Genomic DNA, 25,386 nt, shown 5'->3' with positions numbered 1-25,386 from the left:
ACCACGTGACATTTAAGCCTTTCATTTAACCCAAATTAATTACAAATGAATTAACAGCATTATTTATTTTATTTTATGAATATCATTAGTAGCTTGGACTTAATGCACAGCTGCTGTCAGCCTGAAGCTTCAGTTTATATGGAGATACTTTCACCGGCAGCTGATTTCAGTAGGAATATTAATGTAAATGTGTCTTTGAATAAAAAATAAAATAAAAAAAAATTGATGGAAAATGGAAAAAAAAAAATAAATCCAAACACTCCGGCATGACAGCAGGTGACACTTTGGGTGAACTCAGTGAAAATGAGACGAAAACCAACCAAAAACACGCAAAAAAATAAATAAATAAAACACAAATAAATAAATAAATAAATAAATAAATAAGACCTACCGGAAGTCACATGACCAGGAAAGAAGGCGTTCACCGAGAACACCTGATTGGAGGAAACCGGAAGAAGGTCCACCATTTTATTTAATTCCTCCGCTTCAGGTGTTTCTGGTAATAAAACACAACAGAAGAATATCGGCAGTTATGGAAACAGACGACATGGAAGATAACTTCACTGCGGACCTCACAGAAGACTTCACGGGATGAACCCGGACCGAACCGAACTGTGGAAGGAGTTGGTGCTTGTTGGAGGAATGTTTGTTTTTGCTTTATTATAAAAAAAAAAAAAACCACTAAATGTTTGTATTTAGTTTATTTAGTTAAACTAGCTGTCTTTTCGGAACTACATTTTTAACCGTTTATATATTCCGACGCCGCGTGCCACGGAAGTCCACAAACTAGTTCCAAATTCAAAAATCAGTTTGACAACAAGATAAATATCACCGAAATGAAAATCATTACTATTATTTCTTTTGTTTATTTTTCTGGTTTCTTGTCTACAAACAATGGAACGATAGCATGGAATGTATGGAATTTATGTTATCAGGTATAATCGCCTCTATTTCCATATTTTCCAGTAGCTGTATGAATATTGAAGCTCCATCGAGGATAAATTAAAAAACACATTTATGAATTTATTGAATTGAGGATATAAATGCTCTAAAAACACCATGAACACAGTATGAATGGTTAGTTTATCTTAGATGATCAACAACAAGCAAAATAAAGTTTTGTCACCAATTTGAATAAATAAAAATACCTGTTCTGCTCAGGTGATCGTTCTGACCCAATGAATCAGCAGCTCAGAGAAACCCGTCGGTCCCTGCAGGTATGAATAATGTTTAAAAGTGTTGCTGTACATTATTTAGAGGTCTTAACCCCTGACCTACATCTCTGCAGAGGCCTCAGCTCGAACCTCCATCTTTCTCCAGACTGCGCGCTGATTGGACGACGGGAGCGGCGCCTGCGTGGACGCGCCCGGCCTGTGTTTCCAGGAGACTCTCCCGCGTGCCCGCGCTCTCTCCACATAAGAAGCCTCGTGGGCGCGCACCCGTCAGAAAAAGAAAAAAAAAAAAAACAAAAAATAAAATCTGTGTCGGGCGTGCCCGCCGGTGGAATGCGCGCCCCCGCTCCTCAGCTCCCGTCCGGCGGTAATTGGACCGCACCGCAGATGAAGGTTATAAAATGTAAATACTCAGAGAGACCAGGCCTTTTATTTTCTACCTGTTCGTTTGTGTAAGGAGGATGGAGGTTTCTGCTCCTCTCCCCTCATAAACTCAGCCTTTTTTTCTATTTAATACATGTACATTATTTTTGCTCCTCAGGATGAAGACAGCACCGCCTTCTTACTTGGAATAAGTTCATCTCCATAAAGATCGATGGGGACAAGTGTTACCTCGTTTTTCCAACTTCTCTTTTTATTTTAGCAGATTTCGTTCTGCTTTTTCTTTTTTAAATCACATTTTGAGTTTTGATCGGCACATTAACACAGGAAGAAGAAGAAGAACGTCCAGCTCGACACAACTTGCCATTTTTTTTAATCATTAGTATTTGATTAAATTCGTTTTTTTTTCTGTTTTATAATGTGTCGACAGTCTTGATTTGGATCTATTTCCTGCTTGTTTTTACATGTAGCGCAGAAAGTCCGTCAGAGGCTTTTATATAAGAGGAGCCGTCATGTATGCAGGACGCAAGAGGAGAAAACCCGTTCAGAGAGCGTGAGTTCATTTTTTAAACACATTTTTCAAAATACCCCTTTTTAAAAAATGTATTTAAAGTTATGAACCTTCGTGCACCTGCAGCCAAGTCTTGGTAAAATGTAACCGGTTTCTTGGTCGGTTTTAAGTATATGACAGCTTAATTTTATTTTCCACGTAATTTTATTTCAGTGCACATGTTGGCTGTTGAGTGTTTGCATTTATTTCTAAGGTGTTTTTGTGCTCCTGGGCCTGAACAGGGTGGGAGTCCGCCTGGAAAACGTTGTGCAGGGTCGTTTTAAACCTGAGGATTATACAGCAGGCCTGCAGCCCGGCAGGATTTTAACCTTCAACTCTCAATCCTTTTTTTTAATCTTTATTTGTATGTGCAGATTTTCCAATTTAATGACGCTATTCAATTTTTATCCTCTTTTTTTTATATTTTTTTAAAAATAATTTTACTGACTCATGCAGGATGTTACGCCATTTTCTGTCAAAACGCCCTTCAGAGGATCAGACTTTTTTTTTCCCCCCCTCAGGTTGTTTACATTGATTTGAGATTGTTAATAATTATTGTTGGATGAATAAAATAAGAGGAGAAGATCCTGATATGTCAAAGAAAAATAATGATTTGGAAACAAGAATCTGCCTCTTCGTTGTTTAAATCCTCAGCTGTGAGGATGATTGACTTTAAATTAAAAAACAGCCTCATGTTACAGCAAGTGTTTCAGAAATAGGCCTGTATGAAAAATATAAGTAAAAAGCAGATATTAAATCTTAAGCTATTCGGAATCATGTGTGACTGACGTTGGAAAAGCTCCAAACTGTGCACAGCACGACACATTTGATCGCTCATCAGACTGAGCTGCTGTGGAAAAACCAAGCTCCACTGTATGACAGTAAATGACAGCTTTACTTTGGTAGTTCATGATGAATTAACCTGTGAGAGGCAGTGGGACCGTCTCCACTGAACAGGTTTTTAATCTGTGAGAATTTTAATGCTGATCAGCAGTGCATGATAATTCCTAAAAAGGAGGTTCAGTTTCTGCAAATGTGGGACTCAGGAACAATCCTGAATAATCCTGCTTGTTGCTGAGACAGGTGTAAGAGAGTGGGACACACAGTTGCAGAAATTTGAGCAAAAGGAGCAGTTTTTGGGAGGAAGGGCCACAAATAAACTGATAGATGATCAATTTTATCTTCAGATCACCTTTTGCTGGTCCCAGTTTGAATATTTACTGTGAGTAAATTGGAACTCAAGATGCAGTCACTTTGTCCATCATTACATCCCCACCAACCAGTGCTGACTCAAGATTGACTTGATTAAAAGAAGCACAACAGGAAAGAGCAGCACAGCAGCTCAGGCTGGATGACATCACTGATGTGCAGTATAAACAGATCTCCATCCATCCACATTCATGCTCAGTGACAAAACGTGACAGTGTCAGTGTGTGTGAGGTAGGAACCATCATGGCAACTGCACTGTAGTGTCAGGTCATGTTGCAGTCTCACACAGCGTTATCTGTTAATATAATATAAATATAATATTTGTTTACCTTTTCATGCATAAACATGAGACAGTATCAAGAAGAAAAATGGTCTTAATTTAAATTTGTTTCTGCATGATCTGTTCCTCTAATATAGTAGGCCTAAACTGAGCAGACAAATTATTTTATGGACTCTGTTATTGATTTATCTTCTTAGTTTATGTTGAGATCTTGCAGGGCGCAGAGCCCAGTTTAAGTTGATTGGCTGTGTAAATAAAATCTCATTGACTCAGTGGCCAATAAAAAAAGATAAATATCCTGTGGAAAATATTGAAAGAGCAAATAATACAAGATGGTCAAGAGAATAAATAAATTAAAGACAATAGATAGGTTATGGAAGGTTGATAGATTTGCCTGGTATTTTTTATTATCAATATTCAATGCATCAACCGATCAATATAGAAGAATATAATAGAAGTTGTAGTCTGGGAAATGTCAGGCAGCACCTGTTCTGGGCTTCTACTGGATGCCTGGACAAAAAATAATTTGAACTATCCTTTAATATGTTTATTGTGAGTGAACTATTAAAATATAATAGTTGTAAATCGCTTTGCAAAATGTAGGTTGGCATAAAAAAAAATGAAATCCAGCTTGAATCTATGAAAATCTGATCCAGAATCCTCAAGTTTGTTCTTAGGATGCCAACATTTGATAAAACAGAAATCCATGATTTACTATTTTAATCCCAAATGAGGAAAATAAATAAGTAAAAGGATGAGAATAAAAACAGATAAAGAGTTTGTTCTGGGCCTTTGAATGACTCCTCTCTCGGTTCATCGTTCATCAGAGTGAAGCAGCCGCCAGCTGAAGGGGCCAAATCCAACCCGTCCAAACGCCACCGAGACCGGCTGAATGGCGAGCTGGAGCGGTTGGCCAGTCTGCTACCTTTCCCCGAAGAGGTCACCGCCAGTCTGGACAAGCTCTCAATCCTCCGCCTCAGCGTCAGCTACCTGCGAGCCAAGAACTTCTTCTCTGGTAAAAAAAAAAAAAAAAAAAAGGTTGCCACATCATCATGGCTGGATGTCGAAGGTTTGAGATATTCTGTTGTGAAAGAAAGTAATAAAATCTGTTTGTTTGCTATCAGCGTAAATCTCATCAACCTGTTTCCTGCCATGAGCACAGTTTTGATAAAGTCAAGGAGGATCAATATCAAATTAATGAGTTGCGTGTCCAACACAGGGAGAGCTTAATGTAGCTTAACACAAAGGTCTGAAACTGTTGGAAGCTGTTAGCCTAACTCCATCACGAGGAGACAAAATAAACCCTCCAAAAATATAAAAACTGTCCTCTTTTCATTTTTTTATATGTTTATTCAGCAGCAGTGCAAGAGAGATTTAAGGGACAGTTAATTGAGGTTTGATCCTTGGACAACAGTGATCATACCTTAACTGCATTATCATAGCATAGCGCACACCTGACACAGGCACAAAGTACAGAGGAATAAAACAAACAGTGTGTAGAAACCCACAGGTCAATCAGATTCACTCTCCTTGACTCGTGGCGTATTTTATCAGAGTAGAAAGTAGATGTTCATTTAAGCAGGTTGTGGCAGTTTATAGCAGAAGTTAGACTTCATTTATTGCTCTCAAACCCTAAAATCTTTTATAATGCTGTCACAACAACAGACAACAAAGTTGCTCGCGCTGTTTGCCAACATCTCTCAGCTCATCTCATCAGCCTGGAGAGAAAAGCAACCAGCCACCGCCTCTTCCACACGATTTCATACCAGGGAGAGGGCCCTCAATATTTAATTGAGACCCATGTCTGTGTGTGTGTGCGCTTGTGTGATGAGGATTAGATAAGATAGAAGCTTTGCTTGGCGTCCATTACTGTATGCCGTAGCATGAAGAGGAGTTTGCATGCCACTGGATGGGATGTGTAGTTTCCCCTCTACTATGCAGAGTGAAGACATTGTTATTTTAGGCAGTGATCTTTCAAAGAGAATGCTGCAATGCAGCCGTCAGATGCTCTTGAAGCATGAATAATTGAGAGAAAACCCTTGACTTTAAAGAATTTATGAAATGAAGTTAGAGCAATGTTTGTTTAAGGCAGCGGCTTTCTGAAATGGCTGTTTTGGAGGGTGAGACAAACCGGATATTGCAACGGCGCTCTGAATGTGTTTTCACTGGATTTCATGTGCATTTCATGTGTTAGCTATGGCCGAGGATAAAAATCTATTGTGTGTCTGTTGGTGCGGCTGCTGAAGTCCGCACCGAGCCTTCTCTTCTTCAGAGAGAATGTTCAACCGTGAATCGGAGCTGTGTGAACGTATTGTTCACGTTCAGTAACATAAGGAAGTATTCAGCGGCCGCTCAACCTGTCAGGGTGAATTATTGATAGTGGATTTTGGTACCAATAGGTCAAAGTGGAGCCTATAGACAAACCCACTTGTCTAACTGCATTAGCCTACTTCCTGGACAGTCTCTAAGTAATTAACAAGCTCAGGGCTCTTACATTAAAGACGCTGCTCTATGGAGGGAGAAAGCCCCTGTGGACCCTGAGGGACTGTTGCTCTGGGGTTGCTTTTGTGTTCAGCCATAATTTGTTGTGTGTAAACAACATAAATCCTGCTCATCACAGGCATCAGACAGCGGGTGGTCCGTGCGATGACTGAGCTCCGGGACCGCTGCCACGGTCTCAACGCTCTGCTTTGTTTGGTTGTTTAGGAAGGCTGTTGAACATTAGGAAAGGCCCACCTTCATTAAGTATTAAAATGCACGAGATTGCCTCTGCGCTGTGAGGAGGGACACTTTCCTCAATGAATGTCTCTGCTTTGGGAAGTCATTCAGGGCAGGTTCATAATTTGAGGGTTGCTTGGCGTCGGGGGCCATACGTGTAATTGAGTATGTGGCAGAAGAGTTGAACAAAGCCCCGGCAGAGGCCGGTTAATCTGGCTGGCAGTATTATCCAGCCCAGCTGCCATCTCTGTTATTGTCTGAGGGTACAATGGGCTCGGCCCCTCTCAGCCGGTCTGAAGAGAGGGGGGCATTAACTCTTAAACCCCGATAATGCCGTGGATCACCCCGCTCTCGGTGTGAACATCTTTCAGCCGTCTTCACAACTGTCATCTGCCTTTTTGGATCATTCATGGTCCGGCATCACGGTGGTTAATGAGTGGAAGTGTGTGTGTGTGTGTGGGCAGAGATGCTGTGACCCCTGATGATGGCACTGGGGTTTGTATCTAACAAACTAAAAGCTCGACATCAAATGACTGCTGGTTTTCTGACTTTTGCAACGGGCCATGACGTGCAGCGTTTCCTGCTGAATTTGTTTGGACACAGATAATTCTCTGTGGAAAATCAGTGATATGCTTATTAGCATTACTCTTCATTCTGGAGGTTTCCAGCTGACGTGTCAGACGCTGGTCCACAGTGATGTATCTCAAAAAAGTAAATAAGATGAAGTATGAATATTTACCGATCTAATGTCGTTTTTGGCTCAACTTCTATATTGAAAACCTATTCAGAGATATTCATGCTCTGCAAAGGATCAACCTTTTATGTCTTTTAGGGCCAAATAGTTGATTTTCAGCAACAGGTGTTTGCAGAGCTGCAGCTGCAGTTTAAACGGCTTTGTTCAAATATAGCTTCACCTCTGAGGTTAAAGGTGTCAGGTGACATCTTGCTGAAGTGTAATGTTGCATAATGTCCATGTGCACAGCAAATGCAGGATATGTGGGATGGACAACATGCACACACAAACGTACAGCTGTGTTAGGAGCAGCTGTTTTGATATTTATTTCATTCCCTCCTCCTCCTACCTGCTCCAACATGACATTATGATTATGTTTTTCACTTCACTGGAGGATGTTTCAGTCACATCTCCCACCTCATTCAGGTTCTCCTCAGAACACGTCCTACAGCTCGTGTCTATATCCATTTTTAGTAGGTAGTGAGTACCGGTCCAGTGGAGAGATTGTTACGTTGTTTACGGCAAAGAAAAACCCTGACAAGATCCCAGATGACATAACTAAGCCAATAAGAGCTCTGCTGGGTTTCTTGGAAGAGTTACCGCCTGCAGCCAAATGGCTCCATAGTCTTTCTGCTCTGGTTTTTTTGCAGAGGTTGTCTGAGTTTTAGATGCAGGCTGCGGGAGTCAAACGTTGCCATAATGTGGCTGCTGTTACATAACCGTTACTCTCACAGATGCACGTCAAGTGGTGGTTACTGTGCACAGAGTTTCAGCCAGTGTTCATAGCTCACTGTTTAAATCTGCAGTGGTAGGAGATGAAATTACGATTAATCCTGTTGTAAAAGTGACCTGCAACTATGGCTATTGAGAAGGCATTCCATTGTAAATATAGCTGGAGATTAGGAGAAGTAATCCCTGCGGGCTGCAGAGGGTTCACTTTACTGTGGTTTGGTGTTTGCTCTGCGTCCATTACTGCATGTTGTTTCAGGTTTTAACAGACACTTAGTCAAACATCTGCATAATATTTAATGGGCGCCCAACTTTGTCTGGTCTCCAGTAGTGTTTATTGTTCACACACATCACACAGGACTCCTGGATACCCACGTCATCAGAGATTGAAAACAGACTTTTAATTAAATGTTGGTTGTGATGTCATATGATCAAAATCAACATCAGGGCGGTAGTTTTTTCTTGTCCAATGTCTTGTTCATGATGTTGAGGTCATCTTGACTTCAAAGAACAAAATTGTTATTGTAAGCAAAATCTAAAGGCCAACAAACAATGACTAATGTTTTGTTTGACGTCAAACGTCAGTTAAACCCCAAATTCAATTTTATGTAAAGTGATTAAAGTCAAAAATCTTTTAATGTTGCTTTGACATTTGGTGGCAGGAAGGTTCCCGTTAAAACTGTTTGCCATTTAGCTGTTTCAGATTTTCACCTCTGCAGCAGTTCTCATACAGCTGCTGCTCACATGGTGACTACATTATTATATAATCCAGTTTTTAGTCAAACTTGAATTTCCTCCTTTTTCAACAATTTTTTTTCTTTCTCTTTGGAAAAATATTAAGCCCCAACCCCCCCCCAAGAGTCAATCAACTGGTTTTTCTACCCAAGATACAAATCACAAGATTCACAAAATAAAACTCACTCACACAATTCTAATCTAATCACAAAAATATATTTTAAAAGCAGCAACATACAATGTATTCCATTAATTGAGTTGGCAAACATGGACCGATGAAGCACACACATTATGCAACTCCCACTGGATCAGTTCATGGACCTATCAGATAAATAATGTAAAACTCTGTTCTGCTCCTAATAGAAGGTACAGTAGCTTTGTGGTACACATAAGGGGTGGTGCGTTCACTGGCTGTCAGAAAATGTAATGGAAATTACAGTGAAGCTGCATCTCACTTGACTGTTTTGTAACAAGTGCACAAGCAAATAATATCAGTCAGTTCAGTTAATGTGGCGAGGGCTGCAGCTGCTGAGCATGTTGCCTGATGTCTGAGAGAAAATGAAGCCCAATAAGTCAAATTTAATGAAATGAAGTCTGTGCACGGCTAGCATGACATGGCACGGCACAGAGTTGGCACACAGCTGGAAATATCTGTCCAAGCTTCAGTACGAGGACGTGTCCACGGCTCGACGCGGCCATGGCCACGGACGCTGCCGCTCTGGGATTGGTTATGTAAGCTGCACGGCTGTTGCGTAGGTCTTGTGACATGCCATGATACCATCTCTGTTTTCGCTCTAAACGAGGGCGATGATTTGTTCTTTAAAAAGCGGTCGCCCCTCCCCCTCCTTCCTGTAGGTCATCTAGCTGCACACTAATGAAAGGCAAAGCAGCGCAAGCTACATGATCAGCAGCAGGTCATCCCCTTCATGACGACCCTTCCTCCCTCCCTCCTGTCCTTCCCCCTACAGGGCTTAACCCCACCTCTCCTCTGCCCTCGCTGATCACGATACAGCACTGAGAGGAATGCAGGCCACCAAAGGGAAAACCTGGTAATCAGGAGCGATCCCCTCCCCAACCTACCCCACCCAAATCCCATCCCTCCTCGCCTCCCCATCCTCCTCCCATAAGCAAATATGCAACCATGTGATCGCAAAACCTCAGGAGACACGAAAGCAGCACAGGGTGCGTGCTTTTCCCCTGCATTAGTGACCACGTGTTCATGTTCAGCCTCACATATAGAGGCTGTGTGTGTGTGTGTGTGTATGTGTTGCATGCATCCATGTGTATGCTAGTGAATGTGGGGGTGGTATGTGAGCATCGCGTGTTCATTTACTGCAGCGTTGGGGGGTGAAGGAGTTGAAACATTCTATATTTACTTGCTGCCATTCACACTCTAGAATAATTAACACACAAACACACTCACACACATACCGTGTGCATGCACTGAGCTGTGTGTGGCTGAAGGAGCACTTGTCAACACACACACAAAGTGCTAAAATTGAAGACATTTTGCAGTGGACTAAATCACAAATATCAGATGCATATAGCAAACGCAACAGCCGCAGCAGTCTGTGTTCTGAGAAACTTAATTTATCTCGTCCTGTGAGTGGCTGCTCATATCGCTGCAGGGCAACACAACCATCCAATCAAAACACTAATAACAGAGCGCACACGTATGTTTATACAGGATATCAGTTTTACATCCAGACTTTTTTCTTTACAGCCTCAGTCTCAGCAGCCTGAGCGGCACTTCCTGATTAGCTGCTAGCATGATGCTGCAGATTAAGACTTAAGCTAAGTGTTGCAGAGATTTAGAACCTGTGTGCTACTAAAGAAGTTGCTCATTAAAACAGACACACATTCACACACTTCATTTCTACTCTGATAATGAGTCAAAGTGGATGACGAAACATAACTCTGGTGGTCACCAGTAAACTTTACTAAAAGTCCAACTGAAAAGTCCTGTTGCATTCTGAACTTTATAATGAATCTCATCTGATGTGCTCCGTAACAGGTGTGCACATGATCAAAACAAAGCATGATGTGCTGCACTTTTTTGTTTTTAAATATGGATGATGATCATGAACAGGAAGCGGCGTACGGATGCTTTGTGTGTGTACACATCATTTCTGGTTTTAGTCTGTTGTGCGCTCGCCTTCTCCACCACAGTAAAAGTAAATCTTTACGTGGCGCTCGTCCTCGCTGCCTGAGCTCTGATTCCATCCTGGCACAGGTCCAAAGCAAACTGCAGCGCTCTCTGCCTCCTGCAACCAGCACGGGCCAAAAATGGGTGGGGGCGTGTCCTGTTATCATCAGCATTAACACGTCCAGCACCGCGGGCCACTATCACCCCCCACACACACACTCAGGCTTAATACGGGGGTTAATGTCCAAATGGCACTGTTTCATGATTCAGGCTCCTGCTATTGTCATCCCATGCGACCTGACATGCAGGGACATGCAATGTAAATAAAGAGGAGGCACAATAATTATCCCTCCATTTTCTATCAGCTGAGCAGTTTATTGATCTGTCATTGAGCAGCAGTGTCTAAAAATTGTCAGCTGTTTTGTGTTACATTTGTTCCTTTCCTGTGATTGGGGGAAAGGCTATAAGTTGTTTTGGCAGTATCGTGTGTGTGTGTGTGTGTTATCACGGGTACACGGTGGACTGCAGTGACAGTGGAGGAATGCCAGGATGGCATGTAGGGATTGGGCAGGGAATGAAGCACAGAACATCCGCACTAATCCTGTTGTAAATAGCAGGATGGGACAAATTGAATGTGGTCAAATATTTGATAAATAATTGTTGGTAAGGCTTTTTTTGGGAGCGTTGGGGGGGATTTAAGCTTAAAGCACGGCCTCTGTGAGATAAACCTCATTGGACCTGGACCTGGCTCAGGACTCTCTGTGGAACACCAACAGAATTATGAAGGAGACTGTCCTGAATGTAGGCCAGGACCAGAGCCAAGCCTGGCATCTAGGTCGCTGTCCCAGGAAGACAACAGTCTCCTTTAAGGACCTGACAGCTGGATTTTGGCCACAAATATCACATTCTTCAATTTAGACCCAAAAATTGTTCACGTCCTGCACATGATGTGAACACAGTTTCGGATATTGGATACAGTAAAAAAAATCTCCAAACCGCTTCATGTTAGAGGTTACACTGACTTCTAATGAACGCTTACGTTTACTCAGACTGTCGTCCTGATAATGATGATGAGTGGAAAACACTTCTCTAAATCCCACCAGTCTTCTGATATATTGGTACCACAGTTCAGTAGCCCCGATATTTCTGGACCTGCACTTCTTTACCATCTACATTGCTTCATTTATTGGATTGATCGTGATGAACAGATGGAACATAATTAGAATACCGTAAACATAACCAAACTTAAGCTTTGGTCTTCCTGTTGCCTTCTCTTGACAATTTTCCTTCAGCTCTGTTATCACCTTCTTAAAAAAAAAAAGAATATAAATGCATTCAAATTCTCAGAATAAACCAAGTTTAATACAATCTTTTTCTTTTTCTTTTGGAAAACTGTCTTTACTTTTATCTTCCAGCTGCGTCACTACAGTCCTCGGACAACAACAGCAATAAAAAATGTGTCCAAAGGCAGCTGAAGTGTGACAAACTGTCTGATTTTCAGGGTCAGTGCTCGTTTGTCAGGTCTGATCTATCAAATACTGGAGCAGATACATTAGCTGAGGGCCAGAGTGGGGCCCACTAAAAGGACGAACCACACTAAAAAGCCCAGATCTAGTCCTCTAGAAGGTCTCCTCAATGTGATACATAACAAGTGAGAGAATTTTTATATTTCTTTTAATTAAACTTGGATAAACAACTTTTTTTCCCGTGTGTATGCAGAAGAAAAGAGGTTTCACAGTGAGAAGAGGGCATCGGCTTGTCCACATCATACAGCGCTCATGTTGGTGTTTAGATGTATATTGTTTGCTGTCCGGTAACCTCAGACCTCCATTAAGCCGCGATAAGCACGTTGTGGGAAAGTCAAGCTGTTCCATTGAATAGGCAGGGAACGCCTGTGGGTGAGAGCTGCAGCTCGACTCTGCCACATGTGTGTGACGGCAGCAGGAATGTAAATTTTTCATTACGTACACTTGTGCTCACTGAAGCTTGATAACAAGATCTGCTCTTTGTCCTCCTCTGGCCATTCAAGAGGCTTTGTGTTGGCCCACTTTCTCGGGCTGGATGTGTAAACTACCAAAGTGCAAACACACACCGCAGCCAAAACAGACACTGTATATGATGATGATGATGGTGCTGGTTGGACACACGGTCCAATAGTTTGTGGAAGGTCGATAAATTATTTTCAACAGTTTGATTTTGACTGTGATCTTTTCCGTGATTGCTGGATGAAAGGTTGTGTTGTGGCGACAGAGAGTTTATTGTCACTGCAGTGATGTTCTGGTGACTGACAGTGACCCAGTGCTCCTCCACAATGAGCCTACAGTCGTCCACAGTGACCAAATTACAGATACAAGGCTCCGCAGTAATATGATTAGAGACTCATAATGTGCCTCTGTGTCTGTGCTTGGGAACAATTAGTTAAATCACAAATCAATTTGGTATCAAGCTTGTGTTGATTATCACACCAGAGTCCCCCATTTTTATTTATTTATTTATTTTTATTATCAAGATGAGACAAATTGAAGCTTGTTGAAAATAATTTGTTCACTAAGGGAAGAAGGCACATTAAAAAACTGAGGAGGTTTGAGGTGAATATGTAAAGGCTTAGCTTTGGATTCTTCAGCTTTTATTTTGAAAAGAAAACTGAATGGCCTGTGATTGCTATAAAATAAGATTAAAGGGTGTTGGAAGAGAAGATTTCAAGCAGGTTATTGATAAAGTTTTAAAAGATAGTACACTAAGAACAGAAAAATATAAATTGAAATAAATTAAACAACTTCAGAACTTCTGCCGTTCCAACGTTGTGAATTTTCCAACTAATTAATCAATAAAATTGTGGCATTTGTCTGTGTGCTATTTAATATTCTAACCTTTATAATCACTTGACCGCTAATCTTAAATTATTTCTCTCTTAATTTTTAGATGAATTGTTTGATTTCTGAGATTATTTCTCTCTTGAGAGACCGGAGGTGACAATAGCAGCCCCAAATTCAAACCACGACTGTTGTGATCGTGTCTTTATGAACTCATGAGCGCCAGGTGCAAGTCTATTTGCGCGTGTAGCATATGCGATGCATCAACCCCGCCGATTCCTCACCAGTACGTTGGATTATTTCACACATTGTTCTCAGCTGCCCCTCTGAAAGTCGACCCAAGATGTCTGTATGGGAACAGGGTCAGAGGCGTCCAACCTAAAGCCGTATCTCGTGTGATGGTACAAGCCACGTCGGACTCCCCGCACAAAGCCCATATGCTATCCAGTGTCTGCTCTGACACTCCTGACACCACCCCGCCCCTCAGATGGACTCCCCTTGTTAACCCCCTTTGCAGACAACAATAGGTCTGACCCAGAACCCAGTCCACCTCATCATGTCATACATCACCTCCGGGGTCAGAGGTCATCGTGGGTCGCAGCACCGTGCTCCTGCAGGGGTCAGAGATTAATGTGCTTGACCACTGCTCTCTTTCTCATGACATCAGCGCAGCTCGTCGTCCCACATCACAGAAACAACTAATTATCATCACCAGTCAGCTGATAATCATTTCAGTCCACTGACATTTTCCGTCAACAATACAGAAAAATGTCGACCATAAGTTGATCCAAAGCATCCTGAAACCTACACTGTTCACTTCTTTTCCCGCCCCTGAGTGTGATTTCTTTGAATTCTGTGAATCGGAGTCCGTGCACTTTGTATCCCAGAATGCATTTCCCCCCAACTAGTGGCAACATCGATGGATGGTGTGGCAGGCTAGGAGCTGTTGGAGCGGTGTGGCGTTCACTGTGTTGTTATAATAAAGAGAAAAAGGTGACTACAGAAGAACGCAGAGTTTCTTCTGGACTCTGAACCAGGAACTGATGAGCTGGTTCATCTTTTATATGTGAATGTGACATGAAGGTCCAGTTGATATTTGTGGCAGCCTGTAGAAGGAGAATTCTGAATCCAGGCACTATCTGCTGATGCTCGCCGATGGGAGCCGAGAGCTGCATTAAATGTTGCATATTGAAGGTCACACTAAAGGTTTTTTGCTGTTAACCATAAGAATTTATATATTTATGTATTTAAGAACCAAAAATAATTCCTCTCTCAGACCTTCCTGTCTGTCCCTGAGCCTCTTCTGAGTGGCTGGCCGTTTTTCAAAGTCACTTAAAAATGTTATTCTAAGGAAGGATAATAATTTTTATTTTAATTTAGCCCAGCAGCCTGAGTTAGCGCCATCACAAGAGCCGAGCACAACAACTGGACAGAAGGCAAAAAAAGAAGTCATGATGTCAGGCTGGGAAAAAGGAGAATCCCATTAGGATTAAAACAGCTGGGGGCCACCAGCCAACGAACAACTGGGGGGAGGGTGGGGGCCGATGGTGGGATCTGGGGCAGTGGTGGGGAGGGGTGAAAAGAGAAGAGATGAGCTCAGCTGAGAAAGCAGTTAAGTGCAAATATATAGTGACGCCTGAAGGAAGGCTCACCTCATCTCCCTCCAAGATGGCGACGGAAAGATGAGACGCTTCTCTCCTGTGATACGAACACAACTGATAATGGTTTGGTCTAAGCAATATCAGAAATTTCTATTTTCTATCACATCAGATGAAGAAAAGCAGGACAATATTAGTTAGAATGGATTTTATTCAATGAAGTTTGCAGATATATAAACATTACAGTTTTATCAAAGTATGTTTTTTAGCCTTGATGTGCTATTGTTATGGAAAAAAATGATCTCAGCATATTAGACAAAAAAAGGTCTGGGTTTGGGGAGTCGGACTCAGGTTGGATGTGATGAATGTTTTATGAGCTGGGAGCGGACGTGCAGGCATCTTCTTCAGCGTATGAAGTTTAAGGCGATCTGACAGTCACAGCGGTACTTTGCAAACATTGTCACTGGACTAAAACTCGTCTTCCTCTCCCCTCCTCCTTCCCTCTGTACAGTCACCCTGAACAGTCAAAACGGAGCAACTGCAGCCGGTGCAAATGATGACAACAGCAAATCAGTGGGAGCTGTGGAGAGCAAGATCCCAGAGGGGGAACTTCTGCTGCAGGTTAGTATTAAAACTGATTTTTGTCTGAATCATCTGGTGTGATGCTTTTTGGTTCAACAACTCTGTTCAACATGTTATTGAAGGCCAAAGTCTGTCTGTGGATCAGCAGCACTGATTTCATTTGTGAATCTGGACCACCCATGTTGTATGTTTTTGGGTTTTGTTTTTTTTTTTTCCCCCCCTCCACTCTTCCTAACTAGCGTCCAAAATCTCTTTAGACTGCTGACGGGGGCTCAGGGGCTCAGGCCAGATTACCACTGTAATACGCCTGCCACTGTCTGCTGCTGCCTCATGAAAAATTAGTGCTCTGTTCGGGCAAATGAGTCTGCTGCTGAACTGCTGCTGTCAGGAAGTAAACTTAATTTCCCGTTGTCTTTCATGAATATGGATTCTGTTGAACAGATGCTTTTAGTAAGATATGGGCCAGTTTAAAGTGATAGTTTTGACGTTTTAGAAACTATGATATTCACTCTCTTGATTGTCATAAATAATGATGACAGGGCGGCAGGAAGTTCTGGAAGCTTTACCTTTAGACTGTAACGGGGCATTTAAATCTAAATTAAGTATGCTGTCACATTTTCACAGTTCAGGCTCATTCCCAGAGAGGTGGCCTTAACCCAACACAACACCTTTGGGGTGACATTGACCTCCGTCAGTGAGCCAGATCTTTCTGACCAACATCAGACCTCACTGGAGCTGTTGTGGCTGAATAAAATAAAGCAAAATGGTATCGGCTTCCATCCAAGCCAGACATCTGGACATTTTATTGGAATTTCTGGTCACTGTACAGCTTTTAAGGAAAAGCCGATCAATAGACTGTTTTCCAGTCCAAAGGAAACAGAAAAAACCCCTCTCCTGGCTCAGGGGGGTTCTGTATATCACTGAGTGGAGGGCGAGCTCGCCGGCTGCTGGATCTTTTTGGGATCTGCTGGAGTCATTGATTTTCCAGCCCGTCTCCTCCCATTGTACATCAAACTGGCATTCCAAGGGAGGAGCGGAAGCAGCCCGGCCCGTCACTCCCCCCGACCCGGCCCATACCAGGGAGGGTTGCCTTATTATGACAAACACACATCTCCCCAGCTTGTTAGTAATGAGAAATGAAAGCTTATTTGGAGGTGAGTGCTCCTCAGGGGGCCTCTTCCTCTGTGGTGGTCCGGTTTATTTCTGGGCCAGTTTCTTTTGTGTTCTACACATCAGACAGTCGTAAATTATATAAAAGCTGACTGTATCAATTATTCAGGCTGAAAGTGAAGGCAGGAGGTTTTAATTGTGCTATACATCCAAGTCATTATTTAAAAATGGATGCACTCACCGTTGTTGGTCTTTGTTGACAACTGAACACACAACAAACAACCAAGCCATCAATTCTTGGTCCTCATGAAATCATCTCCAGAACCAGTGAACGAGGTCACATTAGAAAACTCTATTTACCTAATCTCTCATCGTTGCACAGGCTTTCACATAACTTCGGTTCCCATGGCAGCAGATGGTCCGTGGTCAAGATATTTCATTATAGTGTATCAGGAGAAGTGAGGATTAAAAACAGATTCGAGATGAAAAACTGCAACCTTGACCTTTGCTAATTTGTGTTTACTGAGATGAATCATTGTTTGTGTTATCGCAAACAGTCCTGCATCCCGCAGGCAGATTTAGAAAACAGGCGACAGTGACTGTACGAATGGCCGTGGCTCTGTAAGGAGGGTTGTGTTTGTTTGTGTTTTGTTTGGTACACATCTGTCAGTATGTATATTTATGAAATATTCTCATACCGAGGGAGGACATGTGTGTTCATTCAGGTAGAAATGTTGGACCAGCTGTTCCCCTTTAAAGGGAAACAACAAGCGTGCTCCATTTCACCTATCAGGACCGCCTCATTTCATGTTTACTTTCCTATTTTTTTATTTCCATTTTTCTTTTTGATCCCTTTTCCTTTTTTTTCCCTTTTTCCTTGAGTGAGTCATCACCAATCTGCATATCCACTCTACTACAACTGCAGCCATGGTTAACCAAAGAAAAAAAAATGTAAACATATAACTGAATGCAGTAACTTGCACATGTAGAAAACTTGTAATTTTAATGTAGATGGGCCAATTGCTTCAGATATCTTTTTCTGACAAAGGTGTGATAGTTGGAGTTGACAGGACAGTGGAAATGTGACAAACCTCATGTGACACAAACTCCTAATCATTCATGAAAATTATATAAAAAAAAAAAAGTCCCTCCACATTACACAGTATGCTCAAAATGTTCACTTGGAAGAGCTGAAACTATGTGGACAGACGAACAGCCAGAAAAGATTTGAACTTATCAACCGTCCTTGTGTTTGGCCTGCAGGCTCTCAACGGCTTTGTTCTGGTCCTTACTGCCAGTGGCACCATCTTCTATTCTTCTCACACCATCCAGGACTACCTGGGCTTCCACCAGGTATTGTATAACTTACCTGTTACCTGCAGAAAGTGTCCTCAACATTATAACATTGTTTTAGGGGAAGCTCCCATCTCGATGGTCTCAGAGTATGTATTTATTAGTTTGCTGTATCCAAAGGGGGAACTGAGGTCTTCCCGCAGTCAATAAACTCCTGCTGCTCAGGGTGAGCATGATGGGCGGCTTGCGTGCAGCATCTGCTGGGAGCAGGTCTGGGGTCTTGGTTGGTCCTCCGGTCTAGTCACTGTATGGTGCAGAGTCAGAGCCACAAATAGCATCAAACAAAGACCTGACCTATTTATAGCTTGGCCTTTTGTTAAAAAACCACTGGTCACAGAAATGGGCTGCTTTGAGCAACACACCTCGCTGAGTCGCCTGACCGAACCTCTGCTATTACTTTTAGTCACGATATCCAAAAGGGAGTTTTGTTTTTGAACTCACTGTTTTAGAAGGACTCGCTACTGTGCTAACGTACAAATCCTGCACGAAGACATAGGTCAAACCTCATGTCTCTGACAAAAATCTGATACATATTTAGGTTGCATTAGTTGCTTTTGGATTCTTAAATTCAAATACGTGATGGCAGTCCCAGTTCGTCTTCAGGTGTATAATTATAACGGTACGGCTGTGCCTGTGTGTTCCACCTCTATTTAATTTTCCCTCTTGTTGTGTATCTCAGACGGATGTTATGCACCAAAGTGTGTATGAACTGGTCCATACAGAGGACCAGCAGGAGCTCAGGAGAAACCTGCACTGGGCTTTAAATCCTCCTGCCGCTGCATCTGCCGTCACCCAGGACTCCCCCACAGGTGATCCTTCTCTGCTGATTCCTGGGCCTAATACGACGACCAAATGACGGTCCAAGTGGGGCTGAATTACCGTTTCAAAAGAGCAATATGACTCGCTTTCATGTTTATGTTATGTAAAAGTTACTGCCTGAGAATAACTGTAAGATTTGTTTTAAAAAGCCTGAGAGCCACTCATCAACTGCAGTTTGACCTTTGATGTCTTTTCAACAGGTTTCTCTGTTTTGTTCAAACAGAACATCTTTCAGTCAAACCTCTTAAAAAAATAAAATAAAATAAAAAAAAAGTTTAAATAATTCAGTGGAAAGAAACCTTTGAATCCTCTTTCTCTAGTTTCATCCCAAAAACAAATCTGTATCGCTGCTTCATGTGCTTCAGCCCTCAGTGTGTGTTTGTGTGTGTCTCCACATTTGAATGTCAATATTAGGTGGTTAAGTACAAACAGTTCAGGCATTAAACAGTAAGACCATCCTCAGGTCACATGACCCTGTAATCTTCACTGTGGCTTATGAGGTGAACTGGTCCCAGATCTGTATTTGGGTTTTAAGATGCTTATGTCCGTTGTGCTTTGGTTCTGAGTGTGTTCAGGTTAAGACCCACACAGCCCCTGACACGGGGGGGGGGACTGAAATAAATGCTGTCGTTTGGTGTGTTAGTTCAGACCAAGTTAATTTTCTATCATGGAGGAAAATAGATGGCAGTTTGAAGTCAGTGAGAAATACTGTGTGGTACAAGTACAAGAGTTCACTACGTACTGAGACAATGATGTGTGACGATAAGAAATAAAATGGTTCTGATTTGTGCAAATACAGAGACCTTTAAAACTGACAGAACAGAATAATGATCGTGGCTCACCTGTGGCTCTTTGACCGCAGATGTGGAGCCCGACAGCAGCTCCTCTCTGGTCACCTACAACCCTGAGCAGCTGCCCCCAGAGAACTCGTCCTTCCTGGAGAGGAGCTTCATGTGCCGTTTCCGCTGCCTGCTAGACAACTCCTCTGGATTCCTGGTGAGTCACACGCTGCATGATAACCTGAAGAGGTACATATTTGTTGTACCACCACTGGAGGTGACAGACTCCAAAAGATTTAATCATTTTAAAGTGTTTTACTTCATTTCTCTCCACCTCACTGTCCAAGGTCGCCAAATCAAGATTTATAAAACTATAAATCTATTTCAAACCAGTTTCTAGTTTATTTTTCTCAATATCAATTTTAACTGTTGTCTAGATAAAATTTATTATCATTGCTATTATTAAACTGTGCACATGATGTGTTCAGGCTTTGAACATCCAGGGCAGGCTTAAGTTCCTGCATGGACAGAATCAGAGACAGGAGAACGGTGGGAAGGCGCCGCCACAGCTCGCCCTCTTCGCCATCGCTACCCCTCTGCAGCCTCCTTCCATCCTGGAGATCAGAACCAAGAACATGATCTTCAGAACCAAACACAAGCTGGACTTCACGCCTATGGCCTGCGATGCAAAGTAACACAGCAAACACATTCTATACATATTCTATACAATCATAAAGCAGGAATGGTGAGTCAGTTCCTGTCCCTTTTGCACAGGGGGAAGATAGTTTTGGGGTACACGGAGGCCGAGCTGAGGGTACGAGGGTCCGGCTACCAGTTCATCCATGCAGCTGATATGTTGTATTGTGCAGAGAACCACGTCAGAAGTAAGTTTTAACTGAAGCTAGTCCATCACAGCAGAAAGACCAGCAACACAAATTTAGACAGAATTTGAAGCCAGGGAGATGTTTTTTCCTCTGTCTGTTCCTTTTGTGTGCTTGTTCTCTTCAGGCTTTATCTACGCTGGCACTCCTGGTAAATTATTTACTTTATTGGACAGTTAAGAGCTGGCAGGAAACGATGGGGGGGGGGGGGGGGGGGGGGGCAGAATGATATTAGAACTATTTAAGGACACTGTATCAGGTAAAAATAACATAAAGATATTTAAAGACTTTTCAAGAAAGGACCACGTTTTGCCTAAATGCCAAGTCCAGACACAAGTAACAGTTTATCAGATTTTATATGACTTCATGGACAAAGCTATAATCCTCCACGTCATGTTAACAGGGCGTTAGTGTGAGCCAAAGAGAAAAGTCTTTAGCTGTTTTCTAATGCAGACAATATTTATGTGAAAGAATCAGGATACTTTCTTTGATTCAGTCCTGTCATAAAAAAAAGTTGAAGAGGTCCCATCCAACCTGGTCAGAGAGTTCAGGCAGATTTCACAAGTAATCCTGCTGGATTATGGAGCAGATTGAGCCAAGCTGCAGAGTTGCCAGAGGAAAAGATGGGGTCTGCAAATCCACTGCATGTGCAAAACATCAGAGATGATCCACACAACAGCACAGACGCACAAAACGCTTTGGATGAGTTACTGACTGCTCTCCTGTCACTGGAGGTTTTTCTGTGTCAAACACCTCCCTCCATGTGTGGTGTCTTTTTCCAGCACAGCCTCTGATCTGATCTCTTCCATTATATTGTGTCAGAGCAGGCTTTTCTGGCCTCAGTCTATTCTCTCCTCTTAAAATTGAATGAAAGGATGACAGAGCAACAGATTTAGGGGCTCTGACATCAGGCTTTAAATTGATCCCCGTAATCCAAGCTGGATTCATCCGTCAGTCATTTCTCATATAAAGCAGTGCAGCAACATGGCTGAATATATTTATAACAGGTAATATCTCAATGGACAGATTTGGTTTGATCCATTTTTATCCAAAGCATAAAAAAAGATGTACCCAACAACATTCTTCCAGTAAAATTTTCTAAAAGTGTTTTGAAACCGTTCTTCGTCCTGTCTGGAGTTCCATCAGCATTTCTTGGGATGTTGGCGAATGTTTTCACCTCAATCACAACATCAACTTGAATATCAACCCTAAAACTTGAGTCCAGTGTTTTAGCTCCGCCCCCGGTTAAGATGAGCAACCAGATAATGCATCAATTAAATTTCAATTTAAGAATGAATTATTATCTTCGTCCTGTACACATAGATAACCTTGTGTACTTCACCCTCTGTCTTGTCAGTAGGTTGGGGTAACTTTCTTCTTCCATTTTTGTAGTGATGAAGACTGGAGAAAGTGGGCTGACTGTGTTCAGGCTCCTCACCAAGGAGAATCGCTGGAAATGGGTGCAGGCCAACGCCAGGCTGGTTTACAAGAATGGCAAACCTGACTATATCATCGCCACCCAGAGGCCTCTCTTGTATGTTCCTTTGATTGTTGCAAACTGTTTAGGAAGCCTGCTTCAAATATGATATGACACAGTTTATATTTTAAAATGTGCATGGCACTTAGAAAACACCATCAGTCGTACCACCAGATGATAATCTAGTTTCCTGTCGTCACAGGGATGAAGAGGGAGGTGAGCACCTACGGAAGCGCTCCATGCATCTTCCCTTTACCTACGCCACAGGTGAGGCGCTGCTCTACCAGTCCAACCATCCCATCGCAGCCTTCAGAGACGGAAGCATTGAGAAAAACGGCAGTAAGTCGAAGAAGAGCCGGACTGACAGGCTGGCGAGGGACGGTCTGGATCCTGGCTCCCTCCTGGGGGCGCTAATGAGTCAGGATGAGTCTGTGTATGTCTGCCAGCCGGCCCTGGAGCCCAAAATGTCCTTCCACAGCAGCTTCTTTGGAGAGCACATGGGCTTCTCTGACTCTGACGCACGCTCCAGCCTGCACAGGAGCTGGGACGAGCCGAGCAACGGCACGAGCGAGACAGAGCGAAACACGAGCTTCGATCCGCTGCTGGCCACTCTGGACTCCCTCTCCTTGGAAAGCCAAGGGGTCGTGGATTTGGACGAGGGGGGTTGCTCCAACGGCGAGCTGTTTGGCGCTCTGGAAGGTTTGGGCCTGAGCGCCGAGGACCTGGAGCTGCTGTTGCTGGATGAGCGGATGATCAGAGTTGAGATGGACCCTGAACGTGTGCCCACTCTGGACGACCTGCTGACGAACGACGAGATCCTTTCTTATATCTACGACTCCATAGAGGGAAAGACTGATCCTGCAGGAGGAGGACAGGCGCCTCCTTGTACAAGCTCAGCGACAGTTACATCTGTCTCACTACCTGAAAGTAACCCCTCCTCAGAAAATAACATGAAAATGCAGTTTCCTCACCACAAGCCTCCCCTGGTGGGGCAGGTGCCCATCCTCCAACTGTCCCAGCAGATGCAGCAGCATCTCAACATGCGAACAGCTAAAGGGGCACATGACTGGGGCCAACAGAGCGACCACTTGACGAACACAATAGTCAACGGAGAGCTGCTGGGGCAAAATCAATCTCTTCCCAATGGACAGTGGTCAGCTCAGGATATTCTAACCAGTGCAGGGATACAACTGGAACACTTTAACAAACAGACTGTTTCCAATGGAAAGGCCTCAGAGCTGGATGGCGATCTTCACCAGCAGCAAACACATCAACGCTACCTTCAGCAGCAGCTGCCCAGGGTGCAGAAGGCGGCCAACCTCAACGGACTGTCTGGCATCTCCGGTACTGAGCGTTCACCTGGGAAATCCCAGTGGCAGGACTACGGATTCAGCGAGAGTCTGGGCAGCAACTCCTGCCTTGATAACAGCCAAAAACCTCTGGCAAACACCTCACTAGATTCTTGCATGGATTACAGTATGACTGACATTGGCAATGGAGATTACACCATCAGTGGGTGTGGTTTGCTGGGGCGGAGCGGGCCGCAGCTCGGGGCCGAGTCCATGGTGTCATCCTTCCAGGGGATGAACCACAAACGGCAGCAGGAGCAGATCGCAGTTCCTTTGGCCCAGGTCATCTCCAGCCTGTCGCAGTGCCCTCCTCCCAACGCCTCCCTGGAGCAGATCCTGGGCGTGGCCAAGCCCTGCCGCCAGCTGGACCACTACGGCGTGGTGACCTCAGAGCTCCCTCATGATCTCAACCACAGCAAGGTGAGTTCCGGCATGGAAATAGTTGGTGCTTGGAATTTTGTTCCGTCATCGGCTGCTGATGTGGAAATGTTTTTTTAAAAAAAAAAGCTTGGCGGTTTTATTGTTGTTTTGGTTGTTGTGCTGTTTGGTGCAGGCCTTCATCATTCTCAGAGGAAGACTTGTTGTCGCTGCAAACAGCTCAAATTGAGTTTTAATGACATTTGCTGTCAATATTCCTGACATGCATTAAATGACAGATGCTTCTGACACACGCTGACCTTTCCTCTAAGAGTGATGATAAATGTCCAGCTGCCGCCTCCCAATGACGATCTGTCAACATTTAATACAGATCTGTTGTGTTAATGGGCAGGTGGCCGTGACCTTTCATTAGCAGAGTTAATTTATGTTCCCCATTAATGAATCCTTCTAATTAAACTCACTGACTTTTCCACAACACTCAGAATATTATAACAGTCCAGCACTGACAGATATCATGATAACGGACAGTCTGACCTCCTCAGTTTAAAGCCTGTCCACATGATTTTACATCTTTTACTTGTAGTAAAAAAGTTAAGGCAGATGTGGCTGCCAAGTCTAAATAAATGAATAATATACAGCCTGATGGCCGAGCTGTTTGGCCTCTTCTGCCCTGAGTAGCCACAACTCAGGTAACTCCTTTAAAAAGGGAGATGTTGATATGAAAGAGCAGGAGGACTGAGGTTTTTCTGGACTAAGGAGCTACATAACAGGCACTTTAACACAGAGGTGAACTGTCTCTACATCTGTGTTGTTTTTTTTTTTTATTTAGGCTCATTACTCTGCTGCAACTGTAAAACTGTAAATCTACACATCACCCTTTCTAACGTCACTTCCTGCTGTCTGAATTCGTGACCTCCTCATCCTTCCTGTGCAGATTGAGAACGGCTGTATCCTGAACAGCCCTTACCCAGGAGGCTGCGCTCTCCCCAACGGGAACGGACCGGCGCCCCCTGCTGTCCAGATACCGGGCCCTGAGACTCTGTCGGCCCTCCCCGACCCCCCAGCCACGGGCTTCTACCTCTGACAGTCTGACCGGGAGGCGTCCTGCAGCGGGATGCCGTCCGCGGCCGGAAACTCACAATGACTGGAGCAGCCTTATACATCGAGACACGACGACAAACACCGCTGAACAAACGTAGGCCTACATGCTCTGCTTCTTCTTCTCTTTCCTTTCTCAGCTTGGAGTTTTGGTTTGGATTTTTCACCGTGGGAGGGGGCAGGTCATTGTGTTGCATTTCAAGTCATATTACCATGAGTCCTTTGTTTACAATAATGCAGTCGACAGTGCGCAGCCGAGTTTATTTAATGTGATAGAGACTTTTATTAATCTGCGTTCAGATACAACACAGAGCAGCGTTCAGACTCAGGCAGCTGAACTCTGGGGCTTTTGATTTGTCACGTTTATATTCAAGGAAAAAAAACATTACACTCATTATTTTATGCTGGGCTGCCATGAAAGATCCAGGTAACCAGGAATATATAAAAATAATATTTTGTGATTCCAGTTGGACTGACTTTTTTTTTTTTTTTTTTT

The 25,386-nt window shown here is 43.3% G+C and overlaps 1 protein-coding gene across 1 annotated transcript; it reads left to right on the top strand.

Moving 5' to 3' along the window:
* Window positions 1-2,056: 2,056 nt before the first annotated feature.
* LOC115061495 (aryl hydrocarbon receptor-like) lies at window positions 2,057-24,876 on the top strand. The gene is made up of 11 exons (XM_029529841.1): window positions 2,057-2,106; window positions 4,420-4,607; window positions 15,576-15,685; window positions 18,020-18,109; window positions 18,789-18,918; window positions 19,791-19,924; window positions 20,196-20,398; window positions 20,482-20,591; window positions 21,981-22,122; window positions 22,268-23,834; window positions 24,727-24,876. The coding sequence occupies exons 1-11, from the start codon at window positions 2,066-2,068 to the stop codon at window positions 24,874-24,876; spliced, it is 2,865 nt and encodes a 954-aa protein (XP_029385701.1). The 5' UTR covers window positions 2,057-2,065.
* The last annotated feature ends 510 nt before the right edge of the window (window positions 24,877-25,386 follow it).

This window comes from Echeneis naucrates, chromosome 21 (assembly GCF_900963305.1).
Source record: "Echeneis naucrates chromosome 21, fEcheNa1.1, whole genome shotgun sequence".
Taxonomy (NCBI): domain Eukaryota; kingdom Metazoa; phylum Chordata; class Actinopteri; order Carangiformes; family Echeneidae; genus Echeneis; species Echeneis naucrates.
The sequence above is the reverse complement of the archived record's forward strand: the minus strand, read 5'-3'. Positions and strand labels throughout refer to the sequence as shown.

Bases quoted from the DNA above. Each gene is read 5' to 3' on its own strand.
- LOC115061495 (XM_029529841.1), top strand. From the start codon at position 2,066: ATGTATGCAGGACGCAAGAGGAGAAAACCCGTTCAGAGAGC. The intron at 15,686-18,019 runs GTTAGTATTAAA...TTTGGCCTGCAG, and splicing joins AGGGGGAACTTCTGCTGCAG to GCTCTCAACGGCTTTGTTCT. The intron at 20,592-21,980 runs GTAAGTTTTAAC...CCATTTTTGTAG, and splicing joins TGCAGAGAACCACGTCAGAA to TGATGAAGACTGGAGAAAGT.